Source organism: Capra hircus, unplaced genomic scaffold, assembly GCF_001704415.2.
Source record: "Capra hircus breed San Clemente unplaced genomic scaffold, ASM170441v1, whole genome shotgun sequence".
Taxonomy (NCBI): Eukaryota; Metazoa; Chordata; class Mammalia; order Artiodactyla; family Bovidae; genus Capra; species Capra hircus.
This window is the reverse complement of record NW_017189530.1, coordinates 304,039-328,444: the sequence shown is the minus strand read 5'-3', so window position 1 is coordinate 328,444 and position 24,406 is coordinate 304,039. Positions and strand designations below refer to the sequence as shown.

At 57.4% G+C, this 24,406-nt stretch overlaps 1 protein-coding gene across 2 annotated transcripts in view; it reads right to left on the bottom strand.

Annotated features, from left to right (window-relative positions):
* MAPK1 (mitogen-activated protein kinase 1) overlaps nucleotides 1-24,406 on the bottom strand; it is a 53,574-nt gene that overhangs the window by 3,200 nt on the left and 25,968 nt on the right. The window contains exons 2-8 of one of the 2 annotated variants that reach the window (XM_018044368.1): nucleotides 17,994-18,176; nucleotides 16,196-16,385; nucleotides 11,120-11,236; nucleotides 7,165-7,279; nucleotides 6,774-6,905; nucleotides 2,225-2,334; nucleotides 1,138-1,263 (exon numbers count right to left, since the gene is read on the bottom strand). In XM_018044368.1, the coding sequence (XP_017899857.1) occupies nucleotides 1,147-1,263; nucleotides 2,225-2,334; nucleotides 6,774-6,905; nucleotides 7,165-7,279; nucleotides 11,120-11,236; nucleotides 16,196-16,385; nucleotides 17,994-18,176 (964 nt within the window). In that variant the 3' untranslated portion in view covers nucleotides 1,138-1,146. 2 annotated transcript variants of the gene reach the window in all.

Below are 24,406 nucleotides of genomic sequence, written 5' to 3'. Positions count from 1 at the left end.
GAAACTGCTGCAGCGAAGGCCACCTTCCCGGAACCGCCCACGGGACGGGGCTCACCTCCAGCCCCGGGGCACCCGCTCTCAGCCGCCCCAGAGACCTGCCCAGGACCCCAGCCCACGGCCGGGCCAGCACCACGCTCCCAGACGCCCTTCTTTGGCCACAGCTGACAGTATGTGGTGGGATCTGCTTCGCAACCAGTGGTCAAAGCGGCGCCCCTACCTCTGAGGTGTGGCCCACAGGGAAGCCTCCCAGAGGCCTCTCATCTCTCCCTTTGGTCTCTGTCTATTTCTGGCCGTGCTGGTCTCCGCTGTGCATGCAGGCTTCTGCAGCTGCGGTGTGCAGGCGGGGTGCCGTTTGCTAACCGGCGGTCCACCCTGGGACGCACGCGTCTTGTAAACACCCGTTCAAGTGGACGCTGTTGCCCCTCTTCTCAGCATGCCCGCCCCCACTCTGGACGGGCAGGTGGGCCAGAATCACCACCCAGAATCATCACCTCCCAACCAGCGCTGCCTTAAATGCCCCAGTTTTCTCTGCCCAAGCGTGATCAGCACAGCCACGGGCTGGCCGGAAGGTGAGGCTGGCAGGCTGGACTGGGAAGGGCAGGAAGGGACCCCTGCCACCCCGAGCCCTGAGGGCTCACCAGGCCTCTAGGAGGCCCCAGCACCCCTCTAACATCCTGTCTCACTTGAGGAAATCACATTCCAGGCCAAACCCGCGATCCCTGCCGACAGACCCGCAGTCTCACCGGGAACAGAAGGACCTGCGGCCCACCGCCCTCCCCCGGGACCACCCTGGGGGAGGGGCAGGAAGAGGCCGTGCCGAAGTCCCGGCCCGGCCCTCCGACGTCCAAGCTGGCCTGTCCCAGGCATTTCCCAGGAGAGGCCTCAACCTAGTCCTAATCCTCCGCGACACACTCACTTCTCGAGTTCTGAGAGAAGCCGCATGCTCTCCCCTTCCACAGATTCTCTAAAACTGAGATCAGTTTCCTCTTTGGAGCGCTTTAAAATACCCAACCATCACTGCTGTACGGCTCCCACACCTCGGGCTGCAAAGCTTCCATACGAAACCCCCCTTTAATGACACCTGATAACACCCTGTCTTCTTCGCCAGGACTTATTTATGGTTAAAGCTCCAGGTACCTGACAAATTTAAGATCGGTATCCCGGCTGGAATCTAGCAGTCTCTTCAAAAATGAGTTCTTTGAGCTTTTCCTTGGGCAAGTCATCCAATTCCATGTCAAACTTGAAGGGTGCTTCGGCGACGGGCTTGAAGATAAAGCGGAACTTTGAGATGAGGGTGCCCATGGCGGGGCCGCTACCCAGGCTCTGGGCTCCCGCCCGCAGCACCAGCCCCCCAGGGTGGGAGGCGTGCCCCTTGTGCCCAGGACCGACGGCAGGCCGCGCCCCGCACTGCGCTGGGTGGCGAGGGCTGCGGCTGGCTGCCCGGTGCGTCCACAGCCAAAGCCTGGAAGCTCACACACGAGCTCAGCACATCCCAGGGACGGGGGAGCCTGGTGGGCTGCCGTCTATGGGGTCGCACAGAGTCGGACACGACTGAAGTGACTTAGCTTAGCTCAGTACACGCCAGCGCTTGTCTGTGAAGAAGCCTCACAGTGAACAGAAGCCTCACGGCCGATGAAAACTGTGGCGAACGGCCATATTTACGTTAAACAGAACGAACCCTGCTTTTTCTAAATTTAGATACAAAAACGTAAGAATGAGATGGAAAATACTCCAAAATTTTAATAACAGTATCTGTGTAACCAGACTACAAAGTGATGTTTCTTGTATTTTCTGGTGTTTTTAAGTATCTCCTCTCTATATAAACAACCAGAAAGTCAGCATCAGCACTGTCTCTGTGCGTCAGAGATGCTCCTCACACGCTCAGTGCTGCTGTTACCAGGCACCCCAGACCTCATCCCTGCCATCCTCACACCAGGTCTTAAGGGGCAGGAAAACACACACCCCAAATTCAGCTCTGGCCCCCGAAAAGGGGGAGAGGAGGAAACTCGCGGTTGCTCCCCCTGCGGGAGGGCTCGCCATGTGGGGCCCCAGGCGTGCCGCCCTTCTGACACCTTGGTGCCCAGGGCAGTGAGAGCCCGGGTCTCTCCTTCTCCGCTGCAGCCCTGTCACCACAGGGAGCCGGCCGCCACTGCGCCTGGGGCAGCTGACGGATCCGTGCGCACTCCCCCTCCGCCCAGGCAGGCAGCCCCTGCCGGACTCTCACCTCGTCGCTTGGATCGTAGTACTGCTCCAGGTACGGGTGGGCCAGAGCCTGCTCCACCTCGATCCTCTTGTGAGGGTTGAACGTCAACATTTTGTCCAGTAAATCCAGAGCTACAGAGAGAAAGGTTTTGCAGAGGTGAGAAGCCAAAGGGGCAGTCACCGCACCGACCAGGCACTTCCTGTTTAAGTCACGACCCACGAGACGGGGGCGCTGAGGGGGCCGGGCGCGCAGGAGGCCTGCTCCACCTGAGCGTCTGACGGCAGAGACCACACTCAGGAAGGCGGTGCGCTCTGCAGAGGCTCCACGGGGAGCCAGGATTCAGGCCCAAGGCTGCCCACAAAAGCCGGCCTGGTCCGAAAGCACGGCCCCACCCTGCAGGGTCGCGGGCAGAGGCTGTGTGTTTTACTGCGCTCAGGTCAGCTCCAAGGTCACTTTGGCTGTGGTCACTTCCTGCCCCGTGGCTTCAGCCCCCTCTTTCCAGTTCCGGCTGACAGGCCTGTGTGAAGTGCAGGCTGCTGGAAACACGTTCCCTGCTGGACAGCGGGCACGCAGTGTGCCCACGTGCGCTGGGCTCTGCCCCCGTGAGTCGCCTCTGAGGCCTGCCACCCCTACCCACCTTCAATGAGGAGTCCATACAAGTAGTAAACCGCGTTGGATGTGATGAGAAACTCCACACAACACAGGACGGTTTTCACGTCCATAAAGCGAAGTGTGAGAAACAGCAGGATCTTTTTAAAGTCCACATAATGAATTTCTACCTACAGCACATTTTCCAACTAGCGACAGGGAAACTCGGGACGCCTGCTGGGCCCCAGCGGCCCCAGGGCCTGCCCCCCGCCCCTGCCCAGAGTGGCAGTCTGCCTCAGGACTCGCGACCCTCGTCTGCAGTGGTCAGAGCCCCCAGCACTGCCTTTAACCCCCACCTCCTGCGGTTGCTAAGAGGGACGCACCCCAGGCGACGGGCATTCCTAAATCAGACCTTGCGTTCCTTCAAGTTCAATCCTCGGCAACAACTTCAAAGGAAAAGAGCTCTTCTCTTTTCTTTGCTACTGGAGAAAGGCCTGGCCTCCAGCCTGCTCACCTGAGCCACGCGCAGGGACAGGAGGCTGGGGGAGGCGAGCCGTGGGCAGGTGCAGGCCGGGCGCCACGCCGCACCGAGTCATGCTGTCTGCGCACACGCGTCGCTGGGTGCAGAGGCCACCAGCCCTCAAAGGCCGGATGGCACCCCGCCGCGACCCTGCCTCTCCAGGATCCCACGCTGTGCCCTAACTCTGGGGAGCGCAGCTCTGTGGCTCCACCGTCTGCCCCATGGGTCACTCCCCTGCCAGGCCCCAGGGCAGCGTGCCCGGCTGGCGCTCACTCTGAGCCTCCTTACCCACCAGGCGGGACTGACTCAGAACAGGGCTGCCGCCTGTCCCGTCCACCCTCCACCCTCGGCTCCAAGTCCCGAGCGGGGCCAGAGGAGGTGGCCGCCTGTGCAGGCTGTGCCACCACAGCCGCGCTTCTCAGACTCTGGGCTCAGAGCCCTGGTGCCAAGGCCCCCAGGAGTCAGCTGCCACCAAGGGCTTCACCCCGCAGGCCCCGGGAAGGGTCGTGGGGCCTCAGGGCTGAGGAGACCCGTGGGGCCCCGGCCAGTCCTGCTCTGCCCCGAGCACGCCGCCTCCCTCTCACGAAGGCGGGTCAGGCCCTCCCCGCGGCTGGCACACATGCCTCAGCATATCCTACAGGGAAACCAGGTTCCCCAGGTGGCCTCCCTGGACATCCCTCCAGCAGGCCCACACGCATCCTTCTGGGAAAAGGGGACCCTCTTCCCTTCCAAGGCTGACCCTGCCTGCTGTGTCCTGGCCCCCACTCCCCGGGGTCCTTTCTGAATCCCTCAGCCCTCTGAGCGGCCACCGGGACCTGAACTGGAGGCCTCCTCTTCCACAGGCTCCAAGGCCCTGCCCCCCGCGCTGCCCAGGGAGGACTCCCATCCACCCCCCGAGAGTCCCCGTCTTCACCCCCCGGCCTCCTCCAGGACCTCAGCTGCCGTCTGCTGAACTCTCCTGACCCCGGAGTCAGCTCAGCACCCACCGCACAAGAGACAGGACGCTGCTTACGGCCCCACTGAGAATGTGCGTGCACACGTGTTTACAGGGCAGCGAGGAAGTCTGCGTGCTGTTCAAACAGCAGGCCATCCGACAAACGGAGATAGATTTCTCACAAGAACTGCGGTTTTTTAAAGTTCAAAAAACAGGGGACTTCGCTGCTGGTGAAGACTTCGAGCTTCCACTGCAGGAGCGTGAGTCTGACTCCCAGCTGGGGGACAAAGATCCCGTGGGCAACTCTTGCCCGGGGAAGCAGGGACAGAGGCTTGGCCGCAGCGGCCGCCAGGGGCGGGTGCTCTCAGGACACAGGCCAGTGTGAGCCTGGAGCTGCTGGAGGCCACCGTGTCACGAGGAGAAACGAGGCTGGCCAACAGGAGAGGCGGGAGGAGAAGGCACTACTCATCGCAAGGCCAGACTTGGTCACAGCAGCTGTGCCCGGAGTCCATGGCCTGCTGGTCCCCGGGCTGGTGAAGCCCTCTGGGCTGAGGCCGGTCAGGGGCTCCCGTGGAGGGCAGAGGAGGCCTCAGAGCCGGCCCTCCAGTCTGAGGACTCCCTGCACCCACAGGCCGTCCCACCGCTCGTCCCTGACACGTCTGTAGATCCTTCCTGTGCGTCTTCTCCCACGCAGCTGAAACCACGCTGTGTGTGGCTGACGCTGTTACCTCCTCAGTGAGCGCCGCTCACTCGTGTTTCCCCTTGCTACGAACACTTTGTAAAAATCACGCTTAGGGGCTGTATTCCCGACTCTCCTGTGACGTGGGTAAAACGTGCCCCGTTCTGAGTTAAGGAAAACGCGCAATGGTGAGGTCAGTGACTGCCCCAAGGCACAGGCCCGGGCGCCCAGCCTGCCCCTGGAGCCAGCCCCAGAGTGCAGGGCCGAGCCGGAGTGTGCAGCTGTCAGCCCGGAGCGCAGGGGCGCTGGAAACGCTGCTCGGCCTGGCGCAGTTGATATACCGGCCACGCCGGGCCCTCTACACTCTCCTGTGATCAAACCTACTGGCCTTTCCTTTACTTTTGTCTTCTTGATGTGTTTGTTTTGAAAGCTCAGGAAGATATTTCTCCCCCATGTAGACATCAGAAAAGTATTGGGTACTCTAAATATTGTTAATTTCTAACAGTATGACTTTTAGAAAAGTATTTGATCATCAGTTGTTTTACAATTCACTCTGATGTGTGAATAGTGATTTAATCTGATTTTCTTTCAGACAGCTATTCGACCAGCCCCGCACCAGCTGCTGAAGAATCATCTCTTCCCCTTCACCACAGCAGCTCTGGAGAGAATCCCAAGCTAGGCTCCTCTGACGGAAAATCTACACTACTACTGGCTCGAGGCACTCAGCAGCCAGAAATTGTTGACAAACGCGAAAAAAAATTCAACCTCACCCTTAATTAAAGAAAAACAAATCAAAACGCCATTTTCCTATTTGGCTGGCGAACCCACAAGTTCAATATCCAGAGCTGCTGGAACGAATGTGACAAAGCCGCCGACCTGCCCCTCAGCCTCCCGGACGTCCCCTGCGCCAGCAGTGCTGACTCCAGAGCGTCAGCCGTGTGGAGAGGATGACCCTCCCACGGCAGTGACCACACAGGCATCACCAAATTGTGACGACCTTTCAAGGTCCACACCTCATATAAAAAATCATATCAAAGTCGGTTTCCTGTATTTAAGAGGCTTCACCTTCTCTTCTCTGTGAACCACTAATAACGAGACAAACCCAGACGACGAGCTCCCTGCGAGCAGGCTCTTGCCCTGCCTTACTGCTGCTGCAGGCCCAGCGCCTTAGAACAGACGCCTGTCTGCTTCCTAAGCGGACACACTCATCTCCGCATGCCGCAATGGGAGAGCAGACGCGAGCTGCCGGCAGGTCAACCGGGCCCACCCCCTGCAGCTTCTCCGACCGCAGGGAGCAGGGCTGACCGGGAGCCGCGCTCTGACCAGCAGGCTGTGGCAGAGGCGCCCTGCTCTCAGCCCCTGCAGCCCTTGCTCTGGTGCTTTCGGGGCTCTGCTGCAGGCACGGAGCGCCCCGTCTGGCCCACTGCAGGACGAGGGCCAGCAGACCCACCCGACCCGTGGGCTCAGCAGCCCCCGGGTGGGGGGGGACTGGCCACGCACAGGCACGGTGCAGCTACAGGACTACACACGTTCGTTAAAAGTCAGAGGTTTGCACGACTGAAAAGGGGAAGTTTTATTCTATGTAAATAAGTCTATGATAAACCTGACTTTAAAAATTATCCAATGACAAGATGATTTTAAAGACGTGAACTTAATCCAAGTTAAGAAGCACCAAAAAAACCACCATGTGGAAAGCTAGACATCACCTCCAGACCCCTCAGCCCACGGCCGCGCGGCTCCGCAAGAGGGGAGAGCAGTGAAGAGCCAGCACCCACCAGGGCCGTGTTAGAGCGCAGCAGCCGCAGCCCTGGACCCAGAGCGCTCAGGACACAGGCGGAAGCACACCTACCTTTGGAGTCAGCATTCGGGAACAGCCTGTTCCACGGCACCTTATTTTTGTGTGGAAGAGAGAGCAGATAGTTTCTAGCTTTTAAATTTATTATGCAATTCAGGTCTTCCTGCGACGGGGATCCAAGAATACCTGTTGGGTAAAACGATCTGCTGTCAGTTATCAAGAGCAAGGAAACCCAACCCCGTGGCCAGCAGTCAGGGAACGGGCCCTGGCGCTCACCGTCTTCTCACCACCTCCCAGCGCTGGACTTTCTTACCGAGTTTTCAATCAAGGACGAATAGGAACAGCTCATGCCTACGGCAGGTCCCAGAGCTGCAGGAACTCGTCTCCACCCCACCTCATGAAGGCCTCTGATGGGAACACGGGCCCCAGACCCTGAGGACCTTACCCAGAATGTGGTTCAGCTGGTCGAGGTAATGCTTCCCGGGGAAGATGGGCCTGTTGGAGAGCATCTCTGCTAGGATGCAGCCCACGGACCAAATGTCGATGGACTTGGTGTAGCCCTGCAGCGGGAGAAGGACAGAGTGACCCCTGCTGCCCCAGGACGGCGAGCGCGGCCCGCTCTCTAACTCGGAGGCGAGTGGCAGCAGCGGGCAGAGGCAGACACAGCCGGCTTTCTTATAGGACACCAAAACCAAGACGGCTTGATTTCATGCCCCTCTTCAAAGCAGATTCACTTATTAAGTTAGAATTCCTACAGTAGACCTCATTTCTTTTATCAAACGATTTGTGAGAAAGAATTAGAATCCCTACAAGCTGAAGCCGGGAAAACGAGAAAGCAGTGAGCAGCCACTGACTACTCTCAGACATCTGTGGGCCAATCACTCATTTTGGAAACTTGGAAGTCACTCAAAAGGGGCGTTGCTCCATTTCCAGAATATCTTTCTTCATTCTGAAAATCATTAAAACAAAACAGTAACCACCCATGATCTCAGGAAACCACCACCAGCGTGCTGGCCCCATCCCGCTTCTCGCCTTCTCTTCCTATTCATTTTTCAGGAATAGCTTTTCTTTTAAAGGAATCTGATGAAAAGACATGGGAGAATTACCATACAACAGTGACAAAGAGCTGTTACTGTACTAGGCAGAGTTCTGTGGAGAAGGCTTAAGTGTCGTGATAAGTAGAAGAAATAGCTACAGGGAAAGAAGATTCAGTCCAATATTAAAGGCCACGGAAATACAGCAAAGTATTTTTTGAAAATCAAAGACTTAATGATCAGAGCTATACCTCTGATAAAGTGGGCTGAATTTCAAAATAAATCTTTCCAATAAGAATTGGAGGCTTAGGAGTATCTCCCTAGAATGTCCTAGTAGTTATTAACATGCTGCCTACCGATACTGCTACTCTAACTAACAGCACTATACCCACAATTAGGTGGAGACCAACTGCCCTCAGGCAGCGCCTGAACCGCTGCTAGGGACGTGCAGCCTGAAGCAGTCAGTGGCGGCTCATCCTCCAGTGACTCACAGAGAAACTCGCACACCGAGAGAGAACGAGGAAGCAGAGGCCAAGGGCGCAAGCGGCGAGGGGGCGCCCGCGGCGACGTGGGGGGCCCTGTGGGCTGCCCGCCTCTCACACAGCTGCGGCGTCCTGTCCCCTTGCCACTCACTCTCACACGCGCAGGAGGCCCTCCCGGCAGGCCACACGTGCAATGAGACGGAAGCGAGCCTGCTCTCCCGATGCTGGGCGTTACAGACCTCACACGGCTGTGGGTGTCAGCAAGAGCCCCCAGGCCGTGGCTTCACGTCGACGGGGCAGACCCCCGTCCCCCGCCGGGTTCCCAGCTCCAGGCCAAGACTCTTCTTCACTAACTCAAACCAAAACCGCAGAGTTGAGACCGAAGCCAGCGCCAGGTGAGGAGCCAGCATGCTCAAGCTGAGCCAAACGCTGGAGAGGCTGGCAAAAACGAGGCCACCACTCTCCTCACTACGATGCCTTTGTGGTGGTAGACAGCAGTTAAAAACGAGAAATACCTAATTCACGTTAACTTTTATTTTAAAATACGTTTAAAAATTCACACACTGAAAATTTCTCCGTTCTAACTTTCGTATAGTAAATACTAACGGATAAAACCCACAGAAACAAAACCCGCTTAGGCTGTTGGATAAACACTTAAAGACGCTGAAGGGGTCTGGGGCACAGGGCGTTTGAGAACCCTTGCCTCTCCCATCCCTGCCCTATTTCTGCGAGTTAGAAATGCTATCAGGCGAAATGTCACAAATACACAGAGCACTCGAGATGGCCAAAGCTGGGACGGTGAGGACTCAAAAAAAACGAGGAAGATAATGGACGGCAAACAAACAAAAACCCCACGGCCGCCACGAGTCCACAAAAATGTTTCAAAACGAAGATGGGGTCAGAGGAGGAGAAAGAGAAAAACCGACGATCGCTCCTTCACGGACGGATGCCAGCTCATCACTGTGATTTAGAGAACCGAGCTCTGCAACCCCAGCAGGAGCGCTGACAGACACAGCGGTGTTCACGGGCACCCCGGGGAGAGGCTTCCGGGAAGAGGGGCCCCACATCCCGCCTCTGAGGGGCCTGTGCAGCCGAGACTGACCCGGGGCCCTCAGGAGGAGCCCGGCCTGAGAAGCAGGGAGAGCTCGGGCGGGCGTGAGGCCACCTCTGCGCCCCACAACCGACCCGGGCCATGGAGGAGCGGGGGGCGGCCCTACACGGGCACAGCACAGGAGCTGCACACACTGCTGTGAAGACACTACTGGGCCAGCACCGGACGAGGCCGCTGTCCCGGCGCGCGGAGGGCTCAGGATGCCTGCAGGGAGAGGGCTCAGGATGCCTGCAGGGAGAGGGCTCAGGATGCCTGCAGGGAGAGGGCTCCAGGAAGGCCGGGAGAGGCGCACCTCCTCAAGTCAGTCTGATAGGGGTCCCAGAGCTCGGCGCGGGGAAGTGAGAGCAGAGCGGGGAGCCCGCAGGCAGAAGACGCCACGCCGGTGAGGCCAGGAGTGCACAGGGCTTTCCCCAACCCAACCTCCTGTGGGGGCACTGGAGAAGAGGACGCCAGACACACTGCTGGGAGGGGCCTCTCGGGCTGGAGGAGCCACGACTAAGAGGGCCCAAACCCAGTTTCTGCAACAATCACCACGAGAGCGGAGGCTGCCCTCCTGGGGGGCCCTGGAGACGGCGAGGGGCCCCGCCGCGCCTGCGGGCGCCCCGGCACGCAGCGGCTCTCACGTGGCCGTGCACAGGAGCCTGCCCTGCGGAGCTGTCTGCTGCCTGGGATTATCAGAGAATCGACACAGCGTTTTCTTCTGCGAGACATCTGTTATGCCGAATTCTTCTTTACGATGGAATTTACTCTGATGGAATTTTACTTCTACAGCTGACTAAACCCACGTATGACACCAAGAGTAACTACCTGCTTTAAACAAATTCCATTTCCTCCCCAAAGCAACCTAATGCGAGGCCCTAGTCCTTCACATGTCAAGGCTGGAGGGAGAAGCCGGCCCACGGGCCGTGCACTTCACTCACTGCCCCCGAGCCTCTCAGGACGACTTCTGGCTCCCACACCTGAACACGGCCCAGTGACCACTCTCCAGCTGTCCTCACACACGTCACGTCACGGCAGACGGGACGGAGCTCTGGACTCGAGGCCTTGCGACGCGAGACTCAGGATGAGTGAGAGGTTTCAGGCGAACCGGCCGCAGGCCAGACACTGCCTGCGCGGGCCGTGCTGAGACTCGTGAGGCCCCACGGCCGCCCCCGCTGCAGCCGCCGCGCGCCCGGCCACTCTCGGCTCTGCCCCGCTCCACAGGCTCTCTGGTGGTTTCCTGCGAGCAAAGGCCCTGCTGGCAGTGTGCTCTCCACCCGGATGCAGGACCACCATGTCATTTTGAAAGAGTTACAGCAGCTCCTATTTTTTCCTCACCAATGTTTTCTTCCAATTTTATTGCAATTTTGCTGAAGAGGCTTCTTCATTACCAGGTAGGTCTGACTTTTACAGGAGAGCCCTGGTCCGCGTTCACAGACGACAGTGTGAGCACAGAGCCCAGCGGACAGGAGGAAGCCGCCCGGGGCGAGGAGGGCGGCCCGGGTCGAGGAGGGCTGCCCGGGGCGAGGAGGGCGGCCCGGGGCGAGGAGGGCTGCCCGGGGCGAGGAGGGCTGCCCGGGGGGCGGGACGCAGGCGGCTGATGGCGGGAGCAGGCCCCGCAGCTCTGTGAGCCAGCACGAGCCCAGCCGAGGGCCGGGACATCAGTGCTGAAGGGAGACGAGACGGTACCTTGGGGCTGGCCAGGCAGGCCCAGCCTCAGCCCATGCTGACTGCCACTCACGCCCTAAGTCCTCTGGTCTCCTGGATTTCTTCTGATGCAAACCTGGCCCTTACCTTGGAGTTCAGCATGATCTCTGGAGCCCGGTACCAGCGCGTGGCCACGTACTCGGTCAGGAACCCTGTGTGGTCGTGGTCCGGATCTGCAACACGGGCCAGGCCAAAGTCACAGATCTAGGGGAAAGCAGACAGGACAGCTCCTGAGAGAGTCAGGGTCACCAGCAGCAGAGCCGCAGACACTGGCGGGACAGCAGCAATGACGGCGGCAGCAAGTGCCACCACCCTCGGGCGGCAGAGCCGCGAGGCAACGGCACACACCCACCCTTACCTACTCCTCACGACAACGGGAAGGCAGCCACCTCGTGTCAGCAAGGAACAGGCTGGAGGGTCTTGCCCAGAACACAATTTCAGCGGTACGCAGCCTCTACTTATCTGCTTACCCACAGCAAAACCTGCTTAGGCCACTTGATAAACAGTTCTGCACGGAGAATAAGGTCGCTCAAACCAGCCCCCAGTGAGCGCTGGAACGGTCACCGCTGGGACCAACTTCTCTGGCAGGGCCTCTCTCCACACGTGACCTCCCCCGCCTGTTCTGCCCACCTCCTTCCCCTCCTGTAGTCAAACCCACTCCCAAAGCTGTACAAGATGTTCCACATACTGAAGACGGATCCTTACCAAAAAAAAAAATCCAGCTTCTAATTTCTCCTGACTCATGCAAGCTGGCCTTGACCACGCAACGGTCAGGGCTACTCCAGATTACAACGTGCAAGGAGAGTAACTGGAACCTATCTGGTCCCCAACAACTGCAGGACCTTTTAATTCCTAGCTCCTGGGGAACTAATCCGAGAGACAGAGACAAAGAAAGAGGGAGAGAAATGCTAACACAGACTGGAATCCAGCAGAAGGCAGCCTGGAAGACAGAGGTCACTTTGGAGGCTGACTGCTTTAATTCGGTTGAAAAGTGACAAGGGTCTGAGCTCAGTCCATAAAAACAGAGATACGGAGGCAGAGATATTCAGAAGACTTAACGGACACCAGCCTCTGCAGAGACCCCACAGCTGGAGGTCAAGACAACTTAAAATGACTCTGAAGGCTCCGCCCCCCTCCTCAGGGCTCGTGGCTGTGGAGGCTGGCACCCGCCGCAGCACCTCTGACCCCCGGCCCTGCCGCTTCCTCGATGCAGCCCTCAGAAGTTCTGCATCCATGCTGCCCAGTTCCGTCCTCTGAGCCCGTCAGCGCGTCTTCAGGAGGAGCAAACGCCACGCCTGCTCCGCGGCTCTCCAGGGCCGTGCTCTGGGCACTCCGGACAGGGCTGCACAGTTGCTGCGGCGTCTTGAGGCCCCCTTGGCCTCCAGCACCAGCCTCACCTCCACAGCCAGACGGCTTGCTGAGGCCACCACACCTGGGACAGCCGCAGGCTGACGGACTGTCTGCATGTCTGCAACGAGCCCGCGCCACACACCACCCCTTGGGCACCCTCGGCTCACGCGGCGTGGCCGGGTCCAGACATAAGTCACAGCTCTCTGTGGTCAGCAGAACCCCAGGTGAAAAGCCTGCATACAGGCCCCCAGATCAGCGGGCTCAGTCCTGGGGCTGACGTCTCCACCTCCTCCGGGAGCAGAACGGAAGGGAGCAGAACGGAAGCAGGAGCCGCACTCGGGAGGCGGACAGGACCTCCCGCCTCTACAACGTGGTGAGAGCAAGCTACAGACAGCCGCGGCAGAGGGCTCCACAGAAGAAAGCCACGCCAACGTAACCCTGACCCCCATGCTGGCCACAGCTCTGGGGCCGAGCTTGTATCAAGAGGGCAGGATTTATCTTCCCTCCTCTGGAAGCTGGGTAAGCCTTTCTAACTGCCTGAACCAAGGGAACATACTGGAAGTGATGCCGTGTGACCTCCGAGGTGAGATCATAAAAAGCAACGTGGCTTCCACCTGGGGAACTGGGAGCCTCTGGCCGTGTCGTGGGGACACCAGGTCACGTGGGCAGCGTGTGGCCATGCCGTGGCACTAACCACTAGGCCTGTGGGCAATGGTCTGAGCCTCCAGGGCGTCTCTCAGCTGCGGTCCAGAGGCTGAGCCCAGAGCAGTCACCCCCCCCCGACCCCCCCGCTGCCTGACCAAACTTCTGACCTCAGAAACTAAGCATTCAAACATGACTACTGCTGTTTCAGGCCATGACATCTTGGGGGGCTTGAGAGAGGCTCCAGCCTGGGTGGAGGAGGGAGGTAAACAGGCACCCACGTGGGGAGGCGGCAAGAGCCCCCAAGGGAGCAGGAGTCTTGAGTAGCGGGCCCAGGAACGCACTGCACCAACCAGCTACGTTGCTGGGAGCTGCGAAGCGGTGACTTCTCTAACTTCATCATCCCTTGTGCGTTTATCAGCTGGCATTTACTTTTACCGTCATTCATCAACCGGGGCTTTGTTGCCTACCTTGAAGTCCAGACCCTACTGGGAAGACAAGGGAAGCGTTTCCTCCTCCCCTGTGAGTTACCAGTTTCCAGAAGAGGCAGCTGGCTTAAGGAGAACCATGTTTTTCTATTGGTATCCTGCGCTCGTAGTTGATAAAAAATTATTGGCTATAATTTAACGAATCAAGAGGTACGCGTAGGGAAACTGTTCACGGTATCCACAGGGACTCATGTGACGCTCACTGCAACACTGAAAGCTAATACAGCACTGACCAAAACACTGCCAAGGCTACCAAAAAAACTGACTACAGTTCTATACAGAGGAAGGTAGACAACCAGGATACGGTACGAGAAATACAAAATGACTTGGTCAAATGTCCTACCCCTCCTACCTGGCGACCTTTGGGCTGAGTAAATTCAGATTCTCCTAGAACAAAAGCCCCAAAGATCTTTCATTTCGTATCTTTTGAACCCTCCCTTCTAGGCCCGCCCAGAAGCATACACGCTGCAACCCCAGCAGCCGGGGCTCCCCTGGGGCTGCTGGATGGAGGCTCAGCAAGCAAATACCCGGGACAAACACTGCTGGAAACGACATACCCCTGAAGTTTCACTAAAAACACGCTGCCAGCACAGTCTCCAGATAGGGTCCACAACCCTCGCTTTTCTGTGGCCCTGAGAAATAAACAGGGTACCCGAAGGAAGAGGGCCCGGGAGGGCCAGGAGAGGCCAGTGTGTACTGGGTCTCAAGGCTGGGTACCAAGCACGAAGCATGTTACGGAAGCCAAAACCGAAAGCTGACTGCTGTTGGCCTTGACTGTACAGAGTCAAAAGCTAAAGGTCTAAGACACTTGAAAGAGCTGACACCCTGGCGGCTCAAGAGTGAAAAATACTAACACAGAAGTCAATGGAAACAGGGAGAAGTGACCTAATTACCTGCTTGAAAATTAAAAAAAAAAAAAAACCTAAATAACAAGACATCAGTAAGGCCACCGGTTACAAACTTTCTAGGCCTGGGGCTGTGGGACGGCATCAAGGCCATCCCAAGGTCTGAGGAGGGGACAGGCGTTCGATGAGCTCAGAGCCCGCCCCACTCCCCGGGTCCCTGCCTTGCCTGTGGGACACGCTCCCACGGCAAGCCCGTGACTGGGTGACACGCACGCCACACTGCTAACCGGAGTGAGACTCTGAGCACACGTGCCCACAGGGATGGTGCACACCCCATACGGACATTTTCCAACGGGGTCGACTGCACTGCTGTAAGCATCTGAAACATCCTACTGTGTTTCTGAGTCTGTGTTAAATTGGGCTTCGACAACAAAGCCTGGACGGTGCAGATGGCCGATAACACAGATCAGCACGGGAGCACATCCCGGTGAGCAGGGAATGAAATTGCCTGAGGCAGAGACAAACCCACCAGCAGGGACAAGACAGCAGAGCAGTATGCTTCTGTGCTTCCTCTTCTCAAGGATGGGCATTTTCAAGCAAAAGTCAACTGCTCCCAGAAACACTACATACTTAAAATATTAAGAATAGCCCTCCAAAACCAAACAAAAGCAATCTGCCGTAACAGGACTGTGGTGGTAAGAAAGAGAAAGAAAACAAAGAAAGCAGTAGGAGACGTCAGAACAATCACTGTAATTTCCAAGAAAACCACTGAGAGCTGGCCAGGTCTGCTGCTCCTGAGAGCACCCTCAGTCCAGGCCACCCTGGCTCACGTGCCCAGACCCATGGACAGTGCCCTGGTGGGAAGGGCGTGAGGCTGACTGAGAAGGACTTTCAGAGGTGACAGAGTCCACCCCAGCCGCGTCTGATGCAGGAAGCTGTCCCCACCACGTGTCACAGGCTGTCTGCTACACAGCTGTCAACACCCGAGACGGCAGATAAGCTACCCATCTGAAGGCAAGGCCACGGGCAGTTCCGGAAGATCCTCCAGGCAGGGCAGGCCTCGGGGCTGGTCACTGGCCCCTCACTCCTTCGTTTGCTGCCCTTCTGTCTGCAGCCCCCTGCGCCCAGCACGGCCACTCACCCACTGCAGGGCTGGCATGCTGGGAGAGACGGCACGAGGCCACCTCCTTCCTGGTGTGTCGCGGCCCCGGCCAGAGCTGGCGGCCTCCTCCTCTGGGCCTGGAAGAGCCCCTTTCAGAGCCTCCGCCACCGCGGACGGCGCCACAAACACCCACTCGACCTCTGTGGTGCACGAGCGACCCGCCTCTCCTGCCAGGGCCACCCCGTCCCGGCAAGCACAGCTCGGCAGCGGGTCTGGAACCCAGGAAGAGTGAGGCCTCTAGAGCAGCTCCTTCTTAACACCGTTCTGGGTCTCCTGAGTTTCTACACGCATTTCAGGATCAGCCTGTTTCTGCAAAAACAGGCACCTGGGGCTTTGACAGGGACTGCATGGAGTCTGCGGATCACACTGGGGAACACTGCCATCTTACGGACACGGAGTCTTCCGATCCGTGAACATGGGGTGTCCTCTCAGGCTCACACGCGCTTCCACTGGACTCTGCGCTCCCGTCGCCGTATCTGAGCCATCTGCAGCCCTCCCTCCTCGTTTACTTCTGCCACGGGTTAAAGACTAGCCTCTTTACATGCGTTTCTTTTTGCCGTAAAAATGTTTCCAAGTATTTCTGGTGTTAATGCGAATAACAATAGATACAAACATGCCCCAGGAAAGCGAGTTTTTTCAACCGCTACACCCTAAGTGAGAGCAGCCACGGGCTGACCTTGAGATCGCAGGTGGTGTTGAGCAGCAGGTTGGAAGGCTTGAGGTCCCGGTGCAGCACGTTGGCTGAATGGATATACTTCAGCCCTCTGAGGATCTGGTAGAGAAAGTAGCAGATGTGGTCGTTGCTGAGGTGTTGCGTCTTCAAGAGCTTGTAGAGGTCTGTTTCCATGAGGTCCTGTACTATGTATCTGTTTGGAAACGTTAAGGTAACTCCGAAATAGCTGCTTACACTCAACAAAGCACTGGAAACAAAAGTTAACACCGACAGCCTGCTATTCACCCCGAGGCCCAGGAGGGGCAGGAGAAGCTGATGGAGGGCCGGCGCCCTCAGCGGAGCAGGGCCTGGAGCTGTGGCCTCCTCCTCAGCTCCTGTGAGACGGCAGGTCACACACCCGCCTGGTGCGCACACTGATGCCCCAGTGGAGACCTGGCCTCAGGCAGGACGCGGGCACGAGTCTGCTCCGAGCGGCCCACCACCAACAGGAGCCTCTGGCGTCGCTGAGGGGCGGGCGGCATCGGGCACCTTCTCCTCTGGCCCGGCACCAACTCCTCCCTTCATTGGTCTCTGACCTGCCTTCCCATGCCTCTCCTTCCCCACAACAAGCAACCGTGAAACTTCCGGAAGCACAGGCCGAGAACACACTCGCTCCTAAATTCAGCCCTCAGCCTACCTGTCTGGCTCTGCAGCTCAGGCTGAGACTGAATAAGTCAGACAGGTGAAGCTGCGCCCTCCGGCTGTCCGGACCACCCGCCGCCCTCAGGTCCCACGGAAGATCACCCATAAAAGCTGCCCGCGTCTAACCTCGCCACTGCGTGCTTCCACTAGTGTTTGTGGTTTTTTCAAACTCATGTCTCTGCACATATTACACACCTTCTACAGACTCACACTCGCGGGGACGGTTTGGGATGTAAAGGAAACGCGACTGGAAAACGTGTCACATCTGAGAGACGCGACTTCTGAGGCAACAGGTAGAGCAGCACCGCACTGAGAGGGTCAGCAGAGCAGCCGGCGGCGGCAGGGGCGGGGCGCCCGGAGGCAGGGGCGGGCGGGCGGCGTAGGGCGGGGCGCCCGGAGGCAGGGGCGGGGCGTAGGGCGGGCGCCCGAGAGGCAGGGCGGGGCGTAGGGCGGGGCGCCCGGAGGCAGGGGCGGGGCGCCAGGAGGCGGGGCGGGACGGGGCGTAGGGCGGGGCGCCCGGAGGCAGGGGCGGGGCGTAGGGCGGAGCGCCCAGAGGCAGGGGCGGGGCGCCAGGAGGCAGGGGCGGGCCCCTCGGCACAGCCACGCCTCCAGCCCTGGGGCCTCGTCCAGAGTTCCAATCGCCGGCCACAGTCCCCACACAGCCTGAGCTCAGCTGGCCCTGAAGATCAGAAGGGCTAGCCGCTCAGTTTTAAAGATGAGATAACTGGATCCAGATGTAAAATGCTGCTCAGATCAGGACAGTCTGGACCTGAGCAGTGCCGGGCCGGGCCCCCTCTTCCACAGTCCACGGCTCTTTCCTTTTCACCATCATAACCAACCATACCTTAAGCGGGAAAAACATGTTCACCAAAATTCTCCATAACTGCACTTACTGAAAGGAAACCTTCACTGAAAGTGACAGAGAAAAACTGGATTTGCCAAAGATACTGAGAGTAGCTACCGACCACTGGAAAACTGAAGTGGAGAAATGTCGCCGGTGCACGTGATAGTGACTGGCAAGCAGAGCACAGCTTCCCCTTCCACGAGCTGCACCCCTCTCCCTCCCCATCAGCAGGGCGCGACTCCAGCAGGGGACGGAGCAGCTGCCTAGGAAGGATACACGTCTTTCATCTGCTCGATGGTCGGCGCCCGAATAATGTCGTTGATTCCAATGATGTTCTCGTGTCTGAAGCGCAGCAAGATCTTTATCTCTCTCAGCGTCCTCTGGCAGTACGTCTGGTGCTCAAAAGGGCTGATTTTCTTGATGGCGACTCGGACTTTGTTGACATTATCGTAAGCAGAGCTAAGGAAAGAAAGAGGGGGTGAGGGGAGACAGCATTAACAACAGGCCCCAGGACACTCTGGCAGAAAGAATGAGGTGGTAAAGGAGTAAAGCACCCGTCACTCTGGGCAGAGGCCTGCTCCGCACACAGGAAGACAGTGTGCTGTCCACAGAGAGGCCCTCACGGGGGCAAGGGCACGCGAGGCCTCAGGACGAGCAGAGGGCCCGGCCCGCCAACCGTGCGGATGCCCGCCCATGTGACGGCCCAGGAGCATGGGCACGCCTGACCCCACCGTCCCTGACAGCAACTGCACCTGGGGAGAGCCATCATGGCTGCCTCGAAAACAGCTTCCCACAGTCGCACCAGACTCCACCGACTCAGCAGCAACGCTCCAATGACCCTCAACCACGTCTTCATCCCAAGCAAAATGGACCCAAGAGGGCAACACGGATACACTGCAGGGCACGGGGACTGCAGTCACGCTCTTGCAGTAACTTGTAATGGAGCTTAATCTGAGCAAACGCCGAGTCACTCTCCTCTACACCCCCAAACTACAGCTGTGCTCCAATGGGGGGCGGGGGGCAGGAGGGTGCAGTGACTGGGAGCAACAGCAGCATCTTACTTGCAAAATGACACTATTTCCTTCTCCCCACCCCCCAAGAAACTTGATCAAGACGCTTGGCTGTGCTGAGCTCAGTCGTGTCTGACTCTCTGCGACCCCATGGACTGTAGCCCACCAGGCTCCGCTGTCCATGGGATTCTCCAGGCAGGAAGACTGGAGTGGGTCGCCATGCCCTCCTCCAGGGGATCTTCCTGACCCAGGGGTCAAACCCAGGTCTCCCATGTCACAGACAGATTCCATACCGTTTGGGTCATCTTATAACAAAACCTAAAAAGTATTGTTCAAAACATACTCTCACATACACAGAGAGGCAAAAAAAGAAAGAAAAAGAAAAAGACCTCCCACAGTCTTAACACAGGGCCCAGTTCTTTCCAAGGTGTCCTGAATGACTCAGCAGAATTCCAAGCAGAAGCAGCAATGACCACGCCTTCAGGCCCCTTGCTGCACGCCTTTCACACTGTTTTGACTGAAGAACCATGTGAAACTCTTAAAAATATATTTAAAAAATTATCCTTAGGTGGGAAAAAAAATCACAGGAGAAATCCTAGAAAACTGCTGGCATATCCTTTAAAGAAGAAAGCACAATTATTTTGGAATTCCTCACCAATACAAAAATATTTGAGAAATAAAGAGTACTTCTTAGAAAGAGGTGCAAAAATACCTTTAACCTCACGCCCACCTGAGAGAACAGCCCTAAAATTGGAACCAGGTATGCTACTTAAAACAGATACACACACTCCCCCGAATAACGGAGGACACCTTTCTCCAGCATTCGTTATACTAACAGGGCATGCAGAGACCACAACCACTCCTGTGGTGAGCACCCAGGAGTCTTACACGAACGTGGCCTCAGGCCCCAGATGAATTCTCTCCTGAGATCCAAAGTGGTGGGGAGGCGGAGGTCACAGCCAGAGGTGAGCACATTCAATTCTTAAAACGGTAGCTTCCTACTACTCAGCAGTAAAAAGGAAACCACTGGTAATATAATGCAGAGGAAGCGGAAAATAATTATGAGTGAAGCCAGACCAAAAGAAAAGTGCCCCCCTCACATAAAATGCACACTCATCAGAGGACAGAGAGCGGGGCTGCTGGAGGAGGAGGGCTGACACGACGGACATGGAAGCCAGGTAACTCTTGGAGGTCCTCGATATTCATGATCGAAATGTTCTGACAGCTTAAGGGGAGTACAGTATGTCAAAACTTGGAGTGTACACTTTAAAAGTACACACTGACATACTGATTACCAACGACTTCTCAAAGACACTAATTTAAAAAAAGAGCCAGGGGTCCCCGAATGCAGGACCAACCCCAGGGCCAGGGTGCAATTCCAGAGCTGTGTCTGGCGGTGAATGCGGAAGTAGAAGCCCACAGGACTCGGGAGGAGACTGTTCACCAGACGGGAGAAACGGGAACCAGCGTGAGTCAAGGACAGGCAAGGCATGCTGCAGCAACCTCATCTCCGGTTGTGACAGGGCCACAACCGCAACAGGAGGCGCCCCAGAGCGCGGTGGGGCCCAGCCACACTCGCCAAGCACTCCCCACTTCTGAGGCTCCAAGTCAGCGCCGGGGCAGAGCCAAACAGTGGTCCTCCTCTTGAGACGGTGGCAGATCCGGGAGGGAAGGGACAGGGACAGACGGCACGCACGCCTTCATCAATTCTCAAGCCCGAGAAGCCGCCGCGTAGATGACACCCAAACTGAGGGCGCCCAAGGGAGGACCCAAAGACGAGGCCTGTAGGGACCATGCTCTGAAGGGTGAGCAGGCGTTCCAAGGGGAGCAAGGCCCAGAGAAGGCGAGAGACACCACACAGAGGGGAAGCAAGCAGGCTGCCCGTGGGAAGGCCGGCCCCTCAGCTGGCGGTGCGCACAAAGTGCGGGGAACACGCCGCCAGGAGCCCCCAGAACCCCCGGGGCCCCCGAAGCAGCGAGCGGACGCCCTCTGGGGTGTTTGCCACAAGGGCGGGCCGCCGCCGCAGCAGCTCCCAGCAGGGGCTGGGCGCAGAGCTCCAGCCGGGAGAGAAGAGGGCTCCACGGGCCCGTTCTCAGGGGCTGCTGATGCCCAACCCGGAAAAGCCCGAGAGTGGGCGATTTGAATCCGGTCTAGGTCTTCATGAAGGCCTACCTGTCTCAGGAAGAAGGGACAGTGTGTTCATGTTTCGTGCGTGCCCAGTCGCTTAAGCTGCGCCCAACTCTGCGGCCCTGTGGACCAGAGCCCGCCAGGTTCCTCCAGGCACGAATACTGAGTGGGCCGCCATGCTCTGCTTTCTTGACCCAGGCCTCGGAAAGAAAACAAGAGGATGGGTGGGGGAGGCAGTGGTCCTGTACTTTCTGACGTAAGGTCTGAGGAGGCCTGCAGGGGATTCGGATGGAGGAAAGAGAGGCTCTGCTCCCAGCAGCAGTGAGGAGGTGGAGGCTGGGACTAAGATACGGGAGCGTTTAACAAGCCACGGAGGGGAGCACAGCCGGAGAGAAGCAAGGTCTGAGGACAGAGCTCAAGAGCAGACAGAGCACCAGGACCTGGCCAGAGCGTGAGGGAGCACCTGTGAGCACCAGGAGAGAGCGCCATGTCGGAAGCCCAGAGTCCCAAACAGAAGTGCGTGAGGAAGATGAGAACTGGAAGCCATCTGCTGACTCTGCGATCGGGGGACGGGTGGGCCCTGGATGGCGGCTGGTGGGTGGGAGTGGGGACAGCATGCAAACATGCAGGTGACCATCTTTAAAGAAGGCGAGGAAGAGCAGAGCGGCCGGCAAATCAAGGCAACAACCAGAAGGCTCGGGCGGTCAGGGAGCAGTGGAGGATCAGAGGCTGGGGGACCCGGCAGGGTGGAGAGGGGGCTCCCCAAACTAGGCAGGGCTGAGGAGGCAGCGTGCATTCAGGCAAAGCTGCAGGGCCCTCCCTGCAGGAACCTGGGGCTCCAGAGCAGGGCGCGTGTGCGACTTCCACCGCAGGAAGTCACAGGGATTTTAAGGGAGGCAACACTGATGTCTGCTGTGAAGCTCCCTCAGGAGGCAGACTGCTGAAAGGACAGATGCGCGGGCAGGGCAGTGGGCAGTAGCCCTCTCTGCCAACCTGAACGTGATGAGGCCACCGCTCTGCAGAAAGCAGGGCCTACGCCACCAACCCCATGTCACCTAGCTTGGTGAAGCATCAGCCGCACCTGACTCTGTGACCCCGTGGCTGCGGCCCGCCAGGCCCCTCTGTCCACGGGATTCTCCAGGGGGAACCGGGGTGGCCACTCCCTCCTCCAGCGGGTCTTCCCGACCCAGGGATCTAACCGGGGGCTCCCCCGCTCAGGTGGGCCTGTACTCCGAGTCCCTGGGAAGCCCTAGCTTGGTTCTGGTTCAAATGCTCTCCATTTAAGCAGACTCAACTCCTCAAGGGCAGAAGCACACATCCTAAATTGCTTATGCCGTCTTCCGAGGAGCTAGAACCAAATTCTCGGGGAGAAACCAACAGTGGAGGAGCAGAGACGAAGCTCCCCAACACAAGAACTTGGAGCGTATGACCATACCCTGTCCCCGCCCCCGCACCTGCGGGCGGGCAGGCTGCACCTAGAGACTCGCTCCAAAGCACAGATGGTGGCACGGGAGGGACAGTCACTCTGCAGTGGAGCAGCCTGGCAGATCCCACCGCCCCCGAGTGGTCAGTGACTCCACCAGTGACAACCCGTGGATGCCTCCGGTAGGATGAGAAAGGCGGCTCACCTCTGTGGTGCTCTTTCCCAAGCCTGTCACCCCAGTCCAACAGTGAGAAAAACGTCCGCAAACCCAATGTGAGGGCTAGTCCACAAAATGACTCGACAAGTTCTCCCAAGTCGTTAAAAAAAATAATAGTCACAGAGACAGGAGGCAGACATACAACCAAACCCATGTCGTATCCTGGATTGCATCTTGGAACAGAACAAGGAAACCAGTGGAAAAGCAAATTCCAAATAAAACCCGGAATTCCACTATACCAGCGTTGGCTTTGATAAGCACATTACAGTCACATACAATGCTGATATGAGGGGAAACTGAGCAGGGGCTTGCGGGAGCCCCCAGCACTATCTGCAACTTTTCTGTAAAGCTAAAATTATCCCCACATAAAAGTTTGTCTGAAAAAGGTCTTCCACTTAATAATACTTCCAAAATTGATGAAACAATTAGCATATAGAAAATATGGACTTAATTTAATAAGTAGAAGGAAACAGTCATTTCACAGTTAGCTACTTTAACCTCTCGTAAAAATAAAGGCCCAGTGGAACAGAAATATTCCTAAAAAGGTAACTGAGAATCTTACCTAACTGAACTGTAAGTTATATTCTAACTTCAGTCACGGGACAAACATTTACTAAATACCCCAAGTAGCCTAATTATTCATGCAGGTTGAAATAACAGAACATCATCCCTCCTGCCTTCCTCCCTTTGCGCATCCTTAAGAACAGGGATGATATCTGAAGATATTCGCTGCAAAACTGCCTAGAAGAACAAACCGTATTTGCCAAACACAAGGCTCGATACGTTGTGGAATGTTAATAGGGTCCCTGTGCAGCCACCAAACTAAGCATGAAGACTGCACTAACTGTAAGTGAGATTCAAGATGAAGCCACAGACTGCAGCTTAAAAATGTTCATCTAGAAGAGCCGAACTGCAGAACAAGCTCGGATGGTGGCCCGTGAGTGACTCAAGACGTGACTTGAACTGTCTCCTGTCTTACTGCCTCTGTCTGTTCTACGGGGAGAAGGACAATCGCTGCGGTGTAGGTAACGTCAGATGAGGCAGCCTGACGGGAAAGCCGAGTTCATTCGGATGCGTCGCAACATTCCAGACACCGTCACAGGGCTTGCTTCTAGCCACGATCAAAGAACAGAGGCTGATCTGCTCTCTTAACTAACAGGGAAAAGAGACAGGGTTTATGGAACAACGGTCTGCAGACGCCCAACAGCAGGCAGCTCAGGGCAGCGAGGCGAGTGCTGCGACGGCCCCACTTCACAGCCCGGAGCGTCCAGGCTGCAACGCAGAGAAGGGCAGTCTCCTCAAGAGGAAACGGGACTCGAGATCTGGAGCGCCCGCGCTGGCCAGAATTTGTGAACCAGAGCACAGGGGAGGAGGACGTCAGAAGGCTGAGGAGGCTTCCCCCGACCGTCCAGCTCAGGACCGATCCGAGCTCACGCGCACTCCAATTCCAAGGCCAGGGAAGGAGCCACCAGAAGGAGCAGATGGGCTAAGCCACACGGAACGAAAGTGGGAACAGCTCCCGTCCTACCGCCGCGCAACAAGCCCAGTCCTCAGAGAGGTGGTGACTCGGTCCAGGGGCTAGATCAGCCTTTGACTGAGGGCTATTCTGGACCTGCCGTTAGAACACTGAAAAGAGAGCTCTGATAGGGACAAACTGTTCCAGGAACTTGACTGCGTCCCAGGGAAAAACTCCCAAATATTCAAAGGAATAAAAAAAAATCTAGCACTCAGTGTAAAACCCACAATGCCGTGCATCCAGCCAGCACTACAAAGGACGAGAACGTGGGGCTTCCCTGGGGGTCCCGGGCTAGGATCCACCTTCCAAGGCAGGGCACATGTGTTCAAACCTGGTCCAGGAACTAAAATCCCACATGCCATGGGGCAACTGAGTCCATCCACTTCAACAAAGACC